Below are 14269 nucleotides of genomic sequence, written 5' to 3' on the forward strand. Positions count from 1 at the left end.
CTCAAGTTTCCTTCCTGGCACCAGGAAAAGGAACAGTCAGGCTTCCCATCCCAGCGGCCTCCGGAGGAGACCTCGGGGAATATGGATTTTAAAGGGATGTGCTCAAAATGGTGTGCCATTTGCCATTTCTTGGTCCCATTTGGATACCACCTGGTTTTGCACAACTTCACACATCCTTTAAAGAAGTTTTATTTAGCATGAGCACAAAGTACACTTCCTACTTAGACCCTTTTTAAAAGCCCAAAAAGCCCTCTTATTGTCTCCAGTGATTCATTACCCTGGTCCTTACTCAAATATTTCAGTCTTTAGGCAACAATAAACTTCACTCCATCCTTTCACCAGGACAAAAAGGCTTTTGAGCATGGCAGAGGGCCAGAGCCATCAACACAGAACCAGAGAATCTTCTGATGTTGGGGAGTTCCTCTGGTCCTACTCCTCCAGAGACAGCACATCCGTGTCGGAGACCAAGCCCAGCTCTCCCGACACCAGAGCTCAGCTCCATGGAATAACCCTTGCCAGATGAACTGAATTCCAGCAAAAAACCTCCTCTCCCAGACACACACACACAGCCTTCCTCAAAGAAGTCAGGCTTTTGGGAAACAGGCCTTTCAGATGAGAGAGGTACTCTGCCGACCAAAAGGAGGTCCTGTATTTTATATTCTTATTTTGAATACCATCTTCCTGCAGCTCTCCTCTTCCCATGGCACAACCTTCACCCCTTTGAGGGTGTAATGGCTGTGCTGTGATCCAGGGCTCCTAAGGAGAAAGCCAAATCCCCAGGAGAATGGCTGAGGCTCTGCAGCACATTCTCACTTACCTCTGCCAGTGAAAGGGGAAAAACCCGCCAACAACGACAACTTTCCCCCAGTTTCTATCCCTTTTTGCTTTCCCTCTTGTGAGAGAGAAAACCTCTCTGATTCCAGTTTACCAGAGAACCCACAGGTCTCTTCCCTGATAAACTTAAGAGGCTGCTGCCTCAGAATGGATGAGCTCCTACCATGGGTGATCTGCTGGGCCAAACTTATCTACAGAAATGTGCTTGGAATATCAGGACACTAAATCATGGAGCAACACTGGTTGGCTTGAGCCAGGCTGTTGCAAAGACAAGTAGCCCCTTTTTCCATGCCTATTGCTTGAGCACGGCACACAGCTCTGATTCCACACACACAATTCCTCGGCTGTGTTACAAGCACTGTAAAAACATCAGGCTGCTCCACTGATGTGATAAATCTCCACACTGGCAGGAGCAATTGAAGGCTGAAGCAAAGCATTGATTGTGTTGGGCCACAGAGAAGCAGAATTTACCTCCCTCTGTAGCTGTAGCAGAGCCAAACAGATGGCTGCTGCAGGAGGGCTCACACGTGCTGCAGGCTGCAGATTCCTGCAGCTTCTCAAGGAAAGCGGACGTGGCTCACTCCTTGTCAAATCCAACAGCTGTATCTCCGCCTCTGCATCTGTGCTTGGCTCCAGCTGGGCAACAAAGTGGAGCCTTCTTAGCAGCCACCAGTCACTTGATTTTTTTTTGCCTCCTCTCAGTCTCAAGACACGGTCAGGAATGTCAATGGCTTTTGTTTCTTTATGCTTAGCCCACATGTTCTCCTCTTCTCCGAGGCGAAGTGAAATGGATCTGCATTTTCCTGGTCCCCCAAGGTCTTGTCAACTGGGATGCAGGAGAAAATGCAGCTGTTCTGAAGGGCTGGGAGAGCAGCGCTGGGGCTTCACGCTTGTTCTGATCCCAACCTGGATAAAACTGCCCATCAAACCAGGCTATGGGACTGCTCCTATTTCAGCAAGCAAAACATCGGGATATTGTGCACTAAGAGAACTAATACATCATTAATGCACACCTCAGCTGATGGCAAACTTTCACATCAGTCTCAGCTGGCCCAAATATGATATAAAATCCACGAATCTTTGTGTGGCACAGTGGGAGCACAGAGAGTCTGGCAAAAAAGGCTGCTGGAGATGAAACACAAAGAAGGCAGGAGAGCTACAGAAAATGAATATTTTCTCCACAGACTCTGCAGAAAAACTCCAAGAAAATTCTCTGGTAGTGCAGATGTGGTATTTCCTAACAGTAGCATATTTATTGGGAGAGAGAACTCGCCAAATCTAACCAAGAGAAAGTATGAAATGAAATCACATAAAGGCAATTCTATTCTGGTTCTTTTCATTCCTGCATTCCTCTTCCTTTTTTTTTTTTCCTTCACTCAACCTATTCAGGGTTGTTCTGCACCTCTGGCAAACACAAGAGGAACCAGGAACTCCCGAGCAGCACAAGAGAAGAACAGGGTGCTCAGGAAACTGGGTCTGCCCAGTGATGTGCTCAGTGCTGGGCACCGAGGAAGGGCCATGGCACTGAGACACCTGGACCACTGCAGAGCAGTTTCCATGCACTGGGGATTTTGGAAGCCCCTCTGCTGATGAGGCTGCAAACACACAGCACTAAGTGCCAGTTTTCCGAGCACTCTCGACTCGGACGTGCCTTTGAGCAGATTTAAGGAGGGCTCTGCACACTCTCAGCCCTGCAGCCCTGACAGAGCTCTTCCTTCTCTCTAGCAGAACAGCTCAGCTCACGTCTGTGTGCTCCTGCTGCTCCAGCTGACCACAAAGGAGAGCTAAAGACGCACATCCCAGAGGGGCAGGAATGAAATCTGCTTTGCTGTTCAGAAATCTGATATTTACTCTGCAGCTGAGGGTGGAGAGCAGCATCTTTAAACTCTTTCTTTCAGGTGTCTCCTCTTAAACTGCTACAGATTTTGGCAGTGTGTTTCTTTAAATGGGTATGGAAACAATTTTTTTGGCAGAAAACGTCCAGGCTTTTTTCTGCCACAGATTTAAGGCAATGATGAACAAAACCATCATGCTACTCTCACTATCCAGAGCTCAAACATACACTTAATGATCTAAGCAACATCTCATTTTCAGACATCGGCAACAGATTCCTCAACAGTTCAATCAAAGGAAGAAGAGAGAAAACCATGAAGGAAAGCAATTTTTGGCAGCCAGGGGCAGCATGGGGAATACTGTGGCAGTTTTTCTTTGAACTCCCTGCAGCCTGTGGCTATAAAGCTAATATAAAACATCTCAGGATTGTAAAGGAAAAGGAGAAAAAAAAAAAAAAAAAGGCAACTGAAGGGGCTAGGAGCACAGTGGGGTAGAATTACCAAAATGGGGATTAAAATGGCCCCCAGTGAGAAGGGAAGAAATACTCAAACAAGTCTGTGCTCAGTTGGCTGAGGGCAGAGGGAAATATCAGTTTCCCTTTGTTAGGCTGCAGAGCAGAACCTAGACCCAGCAGGACACACCACTGTGCAAGGTTTCAACTATTTAATGGGGGTTTTTTTTAAGCATAAAAAGTTGATGGGACATGGAAAAGCTTTTTCAAGATGGTTATCATGGAGTTTGGACAAAATCAGGACACTACAAGCTTCGAGTTACACACCCTCTCATGTGTAAAGCCTTGGAAGACAGAAGAGCACACAGATACATGAAGCAGGCACCTCCTTCTCCTTTCCAGCCACTAATCTTTGTTAAAAGACTAAATTGAACCTTTTTCAACTATCTCCTCTCTCAGGTGGCACTGCAGTTGTTACTGGGTTGTTATTTAAACCCTGGTGTGAATCAAGGTGCACAAGAAAGTGTGGTGAGAGCTCTGAAAACTCCTTTCATTGGAATTGTTTTGCTGCAAGTCAAAGAGGAAGATGAAGAAGGGTGCCAGGGATTAAAGGCCCTGACAAAGTCCCAATCTGTGAGCAATGATAACGTTATCTTACAGCCAGCTCATCTACAGCAGCTTTCATCTAAGGATCTCAAATAACTTATTTCTACAAAGCAAATCTTGCAACTCCTCTGCCACAAAGCCACATATGTATTTTACAGAAAACCCAACCCTATCATTTGTGGAAGACATGAGATGAAAGAAAGACATATGTCTGCAGTGGGAATTGCAGAGGCAACAGAAGTAATTTCAGGAATACAAAGCCTCTTCCCCAGAAAGGCAGCGGGCACCACTCCTGCAGCCCTTTGCAATTACACACAAAACCAAACTCCACAGCCCTCTGAACACTCATTTTGTCCAAGCAAAGGTCCCACTCAAAGTTTCTCAAACCACAATCACTGCTTCTGATGAAATCAGGCAGCAGAGTTTCAATAAATTAATTTTCTGCAGCTTGAGTACAGAATCCAGTACAACCCAACATGTCCGGAAGCAAACGAACCCCAAAACTCAGGCTGGTTACTCACTTGTCCTGGGACTCAATATACACATAAAGGTGAGGCTCAAAGCACTTGGAAACAATGCCATGGAAAGGATTGTCAGGGACCTTTGGCTTCTTTGGCTGCAAGAAAACATTCAGAGTGTTGGTTCAAACCTGCCCTGTAAGACCTTGAAGGAACAGCAATGCAACAGCACAGAAGGATATAAATCTTTAGAGATACTGCAACACAGAAACTTGCTGTCAAACAATCAAAGCATATAAATGTCATTATATCCAAGTCTCCCCTCCTTCTTGGAGAGCTGTTAGCAATCCAAGGAATTATCTTTCCACTTATAAAATATTCTTAGCCTTAAAGAGAAGGCTGCTCTGTGCTAACAGGTTTCAGCTGAAGAATCTTAATGCAGTTTGCAAATAAAACTCCCTGAATCCTTCAAGCAGTAACAAGGCTCCACTAGTCCCCTCTGAAATCAAATGCAGCAGTTCATTGGAAGCAAGATTGAAGAATTCTTACATTTTGGAATATCAAGGGTAATAACTCAAAGTTACAGGCTTCATCTGAGTGAATTTTATTTAGATAAACAGCATGTAATTACTGGAGGAGCCAGAATTATACAGGCAACACTACAGGCCTGCTTTCACTGCGAAACTTCTTTCTGGGGATGCAAAGATTTCTATTTTTAAATCACATTAAGAGCATTAAGCACATGTGCCATTTGGGAGCCATCCTATTTACCCTCATCTTAGTGCTGCACTCTAACCATGGCCAAGCTCAGCTCACCAAAGCCACTGGGACTACTCACACACTTAAATTTGTGCATGTGTAAGCACCAGGCTGGGCAGGGTCTTTAAGCTCCTTTTTGCCCTACAGCTAGATTGTTATTATTTTTTACTGATAGGTAATTTCTCTTGTTGCTTCCCAGCAAACCAGCAACTTTTCACTGGCTGCAAAGAGCGCTGCAGTGACTCTGGAATGGAATTCTTGCTTCTCTCCCCACAAAAAGCCAAGATCAGCTCCCAGCCAATGAAGATATGAATTTTTCCAGCTGATTTTTTTTTTTTTAGTGCAATAAAAGCCAAACAAAAGCAGCAAAATGAGAGAGCCTAAAGGACTTTCTCTCCTAAACAACAGAGGAGTTGGCACTAAGAATGTGGCAGAACTACCAGAGTGTGACAGGGCAAACATTTCTCAGCAATAGTTCAACCCCAGACGACGAATCTCAACTTATGGCTGCAAACCTAAAGTGAGGAAATGGTTTTATGGAGGCCAGACCACCTCTATGAGCCTGGCATCACCAAGAGAAGAATGTAAGTTTTAACAGCCTTGGGACAGAACCTGGGCATCCTCCACCCAAATCCCTCTGCCAGTGCCCATTTCTGCCTGATGCACACACTCACTGGAGCTGGGAGGAAAGCAATGGCTGGGAACCACAGAAACCTCACATTTGCCAAGTCCCTGGCATGGCAGTGCCAGCACGAGGCTGCAGATTCACCATGTTTACCAGGCTGGAAGAGCCAGCTCCTGAAGCAGGCCTGGCTCTCTGTGCATCTCTGCATCACGCTGCTCCCAGCACGGCTGGTGCAGGGAATACTAAATCTTTTAACAGTAGCAGTGAAGCTGTATTTCTGAGTGTGCAACCCTGTCCAAAAGCTGCAGATGTTTAAGCTATTTCCTCCTTGAGTTTGATGGAAATAATAAAAGGTTACTGTTGTCACAGTAAGGAGGTCTGCAGCTGGCCCAGTTTCCTTTCATTACTATCCAAAGTAAACAGATTAAATCCAACTGCTAGGATTACCAAAAGAGGTGCTTTTTTAGCATGGATTTCCCCCCCAAAATTTTTGCGCTCCCTCTTAGATTCCCAAGAGTCTTGAATTCTCAGGACTGGTGTCTTGGAAGGGCTCTTCCACTGAAAACCCTTCAACACTTTGTGTCCCTTCTGCTGTTCATGCAGTGACAGCAGCAGATGAGACTTGCAGCACTTCCAGACTCTCAGAATGACCCAGCAGCTGCTGGCACTGTGACACTGAAATCTTGGAGCCCACTTGGCACACAGGAGGCTGCAGGGCAGCAGAGCCCAGCACTGTGACACTGACACAGGGCATTCCCAAAAGGAGAGGGCAACCTCACCACCAACACCATTTCCAGGGATATCTCCATGGATGGCTTCACAACAGCCACCCCAGGTACAAAGAGCACAGCAATTCCTCTCTCAGAAGCTCCTGAGCTGCTGCATTCTGCTGTTCAATAAACCCAGCCCTAATTGTTGCATTTATCTCTTCACCTGCCTCCTAACACCACCTCCTAACACCAACCTTCCAGCCGTGAGATATCGGAAAGCAAAAATGCGGCGGAAGTGTCTCCCCAAGTTCCCAATCTCTGTCTCACTGATAAACTCCCCACAATACCAACTGTCCAAGCTGTATTTTAGTGAAAAGAGCAAAACTTTGCTTAAATCATTCTGCTTCAGGACTATGGCTGTGGATGAAGGCAGAGGGGCTGCCCTGCTCACGTGAAAATCTGGAGGGGATGCAGTGCACCAGACTGTGCTGGTGGACAGCTACCATCTCCTCATCTCCCCAGGGGCATGGATTTGAGTAGGTCCTGAGGCCCTGGTCACCGATCAGGATACACCTGTACATGGTCCATTTACAGGGTTGTAAATCCCCTAAATAAGGAGATAGTACCAGCCTCAAGTAACTCACAACTGAACATTTACAAAACCTCCATCTGCTGCATAAAAAATACAGCCTTTGATATTGGTGCCAATTAAAACAATTGCATTTACCATTCACCCTTTAATGTTTGCAGAGGGCTTTGGAAGCCCTGTGCTGGTACAAGCAGTTAGGTGTTGCCTGCTTTGCAGAGGTAGTGGATGAAAAGCAGTGTAAAGATAAAAATCCCAGAAGTGATTTATCTGGAGTGAAAAATCTAAAGGTGACACTTGAAAGTCCAGTGAGTTGCCTGGTGACTCCAGACAGTTTGCTTGGCTGACAGGGCAAAATATGAATTGCAACTGTTTGTAGAGGAGCTTCTTTGGGGATCTGAAAACCCAAACAGCTATTTCATCTTGCTTTGACAGAAATCCTGTAGTTACATTTGAGCTGTTGCTGTACAGGCTAGAACAGAATCCAACTCACTCTCACGTGGCAGGATTGTCTCCGCACTATTAACTGGAATAAAGATTGCTTTGGTTTCAGTGAAGTGAGCCAGAGCAAAGCATGGTCGTACTGGGAGCCTGAATGCTGCACAAAGGATCAAAACTGCACTAAATTAATTGCTGTGAAAACAAACTTTTCAAATCAATGGGATGGGAAAAGCTTAGGCCCCACAGGAGATTCTGACAGAGGCTGCCTTGCTGACAACTGAGAACTTCAAAGACTTACTTTGTCCGTATCACTTTTCTCGATCACAATCTCATCTGTCTCTGCCCCAGTTTCATCCTCCAGAAAGGGGTTGGTGGAGGGAGGTGGCACTTCTGGCTTCTTCTGTTGGAAAAGAGGAAGCTTCTTAGAGAACAGGCAGTTTTGTGCCCTCTGGCACACAGCTGCATCCATGTTTTGCTTTCCTGAGCCCTTCAAAGCTTTGCCCAGCAATTTGCCTCCTCCCAACAGAGGTGATCAGATCCTGGCTCCCTCTCCATCCCTCCCCAGCACACTCCATCCCTCAGCCCCTGCTCTGTTTGCACCCACACTGCCTGAATCCTCCCTGAAGGGCCATTCTGACCAGTGTCACATTTCCACTCTCCCAAACCCCACTCCAAAGCGTGTGGTCTCCGCTGGGATAAACCACAACAGCAGCTTCAAAACCTTACCTGCAATAAACCCCAAATTGCTGCTCCCACTGCTTGTCCCCCCTCTGCACTCACCAGCCAGCTATTTATAATGGTGGCCTTCATTTTGGGTATGAAACAGGGCAGATGATGACAGCCAGAGTGGCACAGCCTCTAGGCATGTCACAAAGGGGGAAACATGGGATTTTCTGTCATTTGAAACCACACCCTCCCCTTCTGTTTTCCTCACTTATAACAACCCAGTGAAGCCAATTTAATTAAAGCTGCAAATTTTGTTTGAAATTTGTCAGAAAAAATAAAGCCATATTCTTGAGAGATCTAAATTCAGACAGGAGGAAAAACCTTCCAGGACTTCCCTTTTTAATTAGCAGCACCCACAGCAAATGACAAATGGGTCCAGCAGGCTTTCCTTGGAGGCTGAATTATCACATCCAAGTAGGCTTCAAGACACCAGCTGGACAGAGAAGCCAACCTCAAACCAGAGTGGCTTCTGAGCCACACATGCTCTGTGCTCCCAGGGCACTTGGCTGACAGAGCTCTGGGCTGAGATTCCAGGCAGGAAAAGCTCAGAGATGGCTCCAGAGATATTCCCTGAGTTTTTTCCCTTGGTTCTGCCTTTACAATTTACCAAAAGAGACAAAGCAGAAGCTACCAATGTCCCTGTAAGCCAGAGTGACCCAACAATGTGGGACTGAAAGCCGGCACCATGTGGGGTGTGGTAACCAGAAAGGAAGAGAAGAGGGGACTTTTAGCTCTAACGTGTCACTGACACGTAGAGAACAAACATTACAAGGCAGTTACTACACCATAATCACTCCGTGGTTCTCCATAGCTATGTGGATTCAAACAGCACAGGGCCCCAGGAGAACCAAAAAAAGTACACAAGCACTGTATTTTTATTCTTGTGAGCCTTGTGCCATCTTCTCTACAGTCTACACAACCAAAAACCACTTTTCCAGCTACAGGGCACTGAGCAGAGTCACATTAAACACCCAGTGCAAGGAGAGGCTGCAGGTGACACCTTTTGTAGTCTCCACTACCTGAGCTATGTGTGAGAGGGTTTCTTTCTCCTGAGAAAGCTGCTGAGTAAAGGATTGCTCTTCAGAAATCCCCTTACCACTGTGCCATCAGCAAGAGTGCAGCCTGAGAAGCGCTTGGCCAGGAGCCCTTCGAAGTTGGTTGTTCTCTGAATTGCAAACAAAAGCAATTTCACCTCAATCTCCTTCGCCCTCGTGCGCATGATCTTAGAGAGCTCTGCCCTGCAAGAGAGAGGGGATATAGAAAAAACAAATGTGGTTTTCTATAAAGATCTGAAACCTAACACTGGAACTCAGTCCATTCCCCACAGACACTTTCATCACAAAATTCAGGCTAATTCCTAAGAGGCTCTCTAACATAAAACTGCTTTGCAGATCCTGTTTCAAACACAACCACAGTTGTTCTGAGCTCTGTGGGTAATAGAACCCCATCTCCTAGCAGCAGCCAGTTGGGAAAGCCCTCAGGATCCAGCCTTGGGAAGCACTGGGGTCCCAGAATAAAGGCAATGGTACTACTGGGACTCCACCTGGCACCTTCCTCTGTTTCCCTGTCTCTGGCTGGCAAAGAGCCTGGCCTGAGGCACACATACCACAGTCAGCTCATGCTACTCCACTTGGCCTGAAATACTACTGATTTTTACCTCTGTTACACTGAAAATTGATTTTCACATCGCTTCAATTTCTCCCCGTTTTAGCGACGCTTCTTGGGGTTTTCACTCCTCGCTCCCTTTAAATCACCGACAATTCCGCAGAGATATTTTGCGGCCTGCCATTAGACATGGATCAGTGTGGCAGGAGCCAAGCCAGCCTTTTATTTCCAGGAAGCTGGGCTGCTGGGAGGCAGCAGGAGCTGCGTGGGGCTCACCTGGTGACGTGGCAGAACTCCACGGCGATGCGCTCCGTCATGCACCACTCCGCCGGGAACATGCGCCCGTACTTCTCCTCGTAATCCACCAGCTGCCTCTTGATCCAGGCGTAGCGCCGGTCGATCTTATCCAGCCAGGCCACCTGAATCCCATGGACAACAACTTTTTTTTAGCATCAACAGCATCTTTAGCAGCAGCAGTTGCTAATATTAAGAACTGTGCTGCTGCTGCTCTGCAGAGGAGCTCGGGCGATCCATCAGAGCTGATTGGACATCTATTAATATCCTCTGAATGCTCCAAGGGGAGGTTTAGATTGGATATTAGGAAAAATCTCTTCACTGAAAGGGTTATGAAGCACTGGAACAGGCTGCCCAGGGAATTGGCTGAGTCACCATGCCAGGAGGGGTTTAAAAGGTGTGTGGATGTGGCACTTAGGGACAGGGTTTAGCGCTGAGCTTGGACATGGTTGGAATCGAGGATCTTAAAGGTCTTTTCCAACCTAAATGATTCTGGGATTCCAAGTGCTTAAACACATGCCAGACTGAAAATCCTCTCTTGTGCGAATTAAGAGAGCAAGTTCTGTTGAAAATGAGGATAACAGTACTCCTAAATCATGCAGAGATTATTGAAAACTCAATCCAATAATATTTCATTTGATCCCACCCTCTTTGTTTCACAGACAGAGAGGTTAAAGTCAACAGTGGGACGAGAGTGCAGGAATTCCTGGATTCTTACATTCAACTCACATTTAAACTCCAACTAAAATTCTTACAACCTGAGCATGATGGGATTTTTCCCCTCAATAATTGTGCTTTCTGGTCAAAAAGAAGAAAGATTAATCCAGAAATCTTTGATGGAAAAATGTTATTTAAACTTAGGCATTTTAGCCTTTCTCTATTCTATGTCAAACATTTGAAATTGATAAAATACATTTTGATCTAAAGGCGAGTTTGGTTTGTGTGGGGTTTTTTTCTCCAAATTCAAGAAGGTTATGGTAAACTTTTAAAAAGCTGTTAGCATCAGGACAGGAAGCCTAAAAATTAGATACAAAGATAATTAACTTCCTAGAAATCCCTCCCCCTCAGATATCTAAGCATTTTAGGGTGTTCCTTGTTTGTTTGGGGGTGGTGGTGTTGGGTTTGCAATTTTCAGAGTTTCATTTTTCAACCCTTCGCAGGGCAGGCAATCAACCTAACATGAATTTATTTCTTTTCTACATGAGGGGAGAAAACATTTCTAGTGATGATATAAGAAACTGAGGTCTAAGGTGGGAGGAAGCCATCCTGGCAGAGATAACACCGACTCACAGCTCATCAGCCACTCCAGATCACACCCACAATCAGTTTCCAAGCCCTTGGGATTAAAACTTTTCACCACAGGAACCTGTGGAAGCGTGAATTTTGGGAACGCCAGCAGAGCAAAATGTGAAATCCAAATGTAGCTTGCTAAGCTTCCCTTACATCTTGATTTTCCTGGAAAAGGACCAGATACTCCGAGAGATGTTGTTTAATAAATTTCTTGATGATTTCCTGTTTGATCCTGGGATCCAGGACGTTGGCTACCAGGCAGGCATCACGTAGGACATTGCTGGGCCCACCAGTCCTCTGTCAAAATAAACAGGAAGAAAATGATTTCAGGTTAAAGAAGTTGAATGGGTGATTGTAAACTGTACTGCATTCAGGTTATCTTGGGTTTATCCTTTCCTATTATTCCCTTTGCTGCTGCTACTCTTCATTTATTGCTGCATCTTTCTTCTGCTGGATGAAAACTGAGCTGCTTCCATTTCACTGGCCGTGAAGTTCTTCCATGGTAAAGACAGAAAATTTAGAAACATTCTTTTAAAAAAGGCTGTTTTGGTGCTGCTTCACATGGACACAGATCTGCCCTTCACCAACTGTTCCAAAGAGTTTCCTCATTCCTGTACTTGTCAGCTGGATGAAGAAACAAGCAGAGTTCATACTTTGAAAGACAGAACCTGTGTTTCCTTGGAAGTAAATTCAAATTCACACCTACTCCCCTTGCTGTTTGCAAATGTTTGGATGCACAATGCTGGGGAAGCACAGTTGGTGCCTTAGCCCCAGCCATGGTTTGTATCTGTGCTGAGTAAACCAGAAACAAACTTGGTGGCACTGGAAAAACAGCCAGCCTGTGCTTGGCTTCCTCTGGACGAAACACAAATTTTTGTGACAAACAAATACCCAGGGACTGGGTGAGACCCCAAGGAAATCCCACTGGGGCTCCCCCACATGAATTAGTGGGGCATTCCCTGACTGGCTGCAGCCCTCTCTGCAGTAGCTGTGTGCAGTGTGACAGGGGAAGGGTGGCACTTCCCTCCCACATTCCTGACAGGAACGAGGAGAAACCACCCTTTGCTTTCTAAAGGAACTGCTGAAACAGGCAGAGACTAAATCGAGAGGAAAAATGAGACTAGATCCAACACCAAGTATGCTGAACAGCTTTCAGTGACACTTTTCAGTGGGAGGAAGAGGGAAAGTGAGAGCTTTACCTTTGTACCTTGAGAAGGAAAGGCTTCCTCAAAATCAGCCAGGATCTGCTGCCCCAACTCGCTCTGTGCTGCCTTCACCCTGAGGGGGACATAGAAAGGGCTTTGGTAGTGGCTCAACAACCTCCCTGTCCCATTGCCTGCAAACATCACTGCCAGGTGACTGAGACACCAACAGCTGCATGAAGGTTTGGAAGGGATACAAAGGATGCTGAAGAGGAAACATCCACACTAAGAAGGTCTGTGTGTCAAAACTGGGAGTGTTTGCTCCTTGAATGACAACTCTCCACAGCATTGACCCCTCAGCTGCAGCTGAACATGTCCTGGATTCTCCTGCCCTGCTGCCATTTAGTATTTCAATAAGGACCAGTTAATCAGCTGAGAAATCAGCAGGGTTCCTTTAATGCCAGTGTGATCTACATTTAAATTCATTTACATTGATCGCATTGCAACAGAAATATGTTTCCAATACGTAAAAAGCTTCACAATGTCTCAATCTTCACCATGAACCTTTCACAGTTCCAGGTGTACTGATCCACTTCTAAATGAATACTGCTGGCAGCAGTTTTAGCCTATAAATTCTCCATGTCTTAGAGAAGCACAAAAGAGCAAAGGTATGAAACGGGAGTAGAATAAACCACAACCTTGCTCTTTATTTGGCTGAGAGAAGAAAGCTTCCAATTTCCAGAAATAAAAGTCAATACAGCTTAATTGATACTTCTAGGGAAATGGAAATGCCTACACACACTAGAAAGTGCCAAAGCAAACACTGATGCACTTATATCCCTCTGCAGCCCTTGAATTCTTCCATCAGTTTTTATTATACTGGAAATGCTTTCAGGGCTAAACTGATCACTCAAAGCAGTGGATTTTTCCACTGAGATTGATACTTTAGCAAGGCTGGCGACATTTACTGTTGTGAAAATGTTTGCTCAGACTGTGGGGAGAAGACTTGGGAATTTTTTTCATGCTTGTTTAAGGCTCCTCCACCTTATCAAGGGATGATCTGCTTCTTTAATCTTCCCATTTGAGTTCCATTAGTAGCAAAAACCTACGAGATGATCTGACAATGCTGGATTCTTTCATGGTGCCAAAAGCAGAAAATTCTAGTCCTTTAATAGTGATGGCTGAAATATAACTTTATATCTGTGATTTAACTGGATGTACAACCTGCCTTCCCCAGGATTTATTTACAGGGATTTTGTTGGAAAAGCTTCCTGCCTGCAATGTCAAACATAATTCTTGCTTAAGCTCTCTGCTTCACAGGAATGTTCAGAAACTCCTCTGCTCTTCCAGGTAAAGATCCCCAGTTAACAACTTCATAACTGGGAAACAAAAGGAATTCTCATATACATTTAGATAAGAGTGAGAAGTTTAATCAGTAAGGATTCAGCTACAGGTTTACTCCTACTTCAATTCTACAAGAAAGCACTTGCAGTTCATGTGAGAAAGCATTGCAGAACCAAACCCTTTGATTCTCCAGGAAAAGAAGGGGGGGGAAAAAAAGCCAAAAAAAAAAAAAAAAAAAAGACACTGAACACAGATTGAAAATTTTTATCTTCCAAATAATCAAGAAACAAGAAGTGTGTAGAATTAGGAGTCACAGAAATTAATGAGTTTGTATAAACAACTGGAAGCTGTTAGCAGTGATACTTCTTTCCTTATGAGTGGCTGTGGGGACCTTTCTATTTGACAACAGCTGCAGTGCAACACAGTGGAGGCACTGAAAAGAGCAGCAGCCAGATTCCTGAAGACTCAACAAATTTAAAAGAACCTCTGTCAAGCAGTTAAAAGCCCTGTCCACAAGCTTTGTTGTTTTAGGCTCTGATTCAGGAAAGTACTTAAGGATAGTCTT

At 45.2% G+C, this 14269-nt stretch overlaps 1 protein-coding gene across 2 annotated transcripts in view; it reads right to left on the reverse strand.

The window, feature by feature from the left end:
• VPS53 (VPS53, GARP complex subunit) overlaps positions 1 to 14269 on the reverse strand; it is a 59809-nt gene that overhangs the window by 24709 nt on the left and 20831 nt on the right. For both annotated transcript variants that reach the window (XM_017730986.1, XM_017730987.1), the window contains exons 7-12: positions 12418 to 12496; positions 11372 to 11515; positions 9911 to 10053; positions 9126 to 9267; positions 7602 to 7703; positions 4246 to 4340 (exon numbers count right to left, since the gene is read on the reverse strand). In XM_017730986.1, the coding sequence (XP_017586475.1) occupies positions 4246 to 4340; positions 7602 to 7703; positions 9126 to 9267; positions 9911 to 10053; positions 11372 to 11515; positions 12418 to 12496 (705 nt within the window). The remainder of the gene's footprint in view (positions 1 to 4245; positions 4341 to 7601; positions 7704 to 9125; positions 9268 to 9910; positions 10054 to 11371; positions 11516 to 12417; positions 12497 to 14269) is intronic.

The sequence above is a fragment of the Corvus brachyrhynchos genome, unplaced genomic scaffold (genome assembly GCF_000691975.1).
Source record: "Corvus brachyrhynchos isolate BGI_N302 unplaced genomic scaffold, ASM69197v1 scaffold283, whole genome shotgun sequence".
Lineage (NCBI taxonomy): Eukaryota > Metazoa > Chordata > Aves > Passeriformes > Corvidae > Corvus > Corvus brachyrhynchos.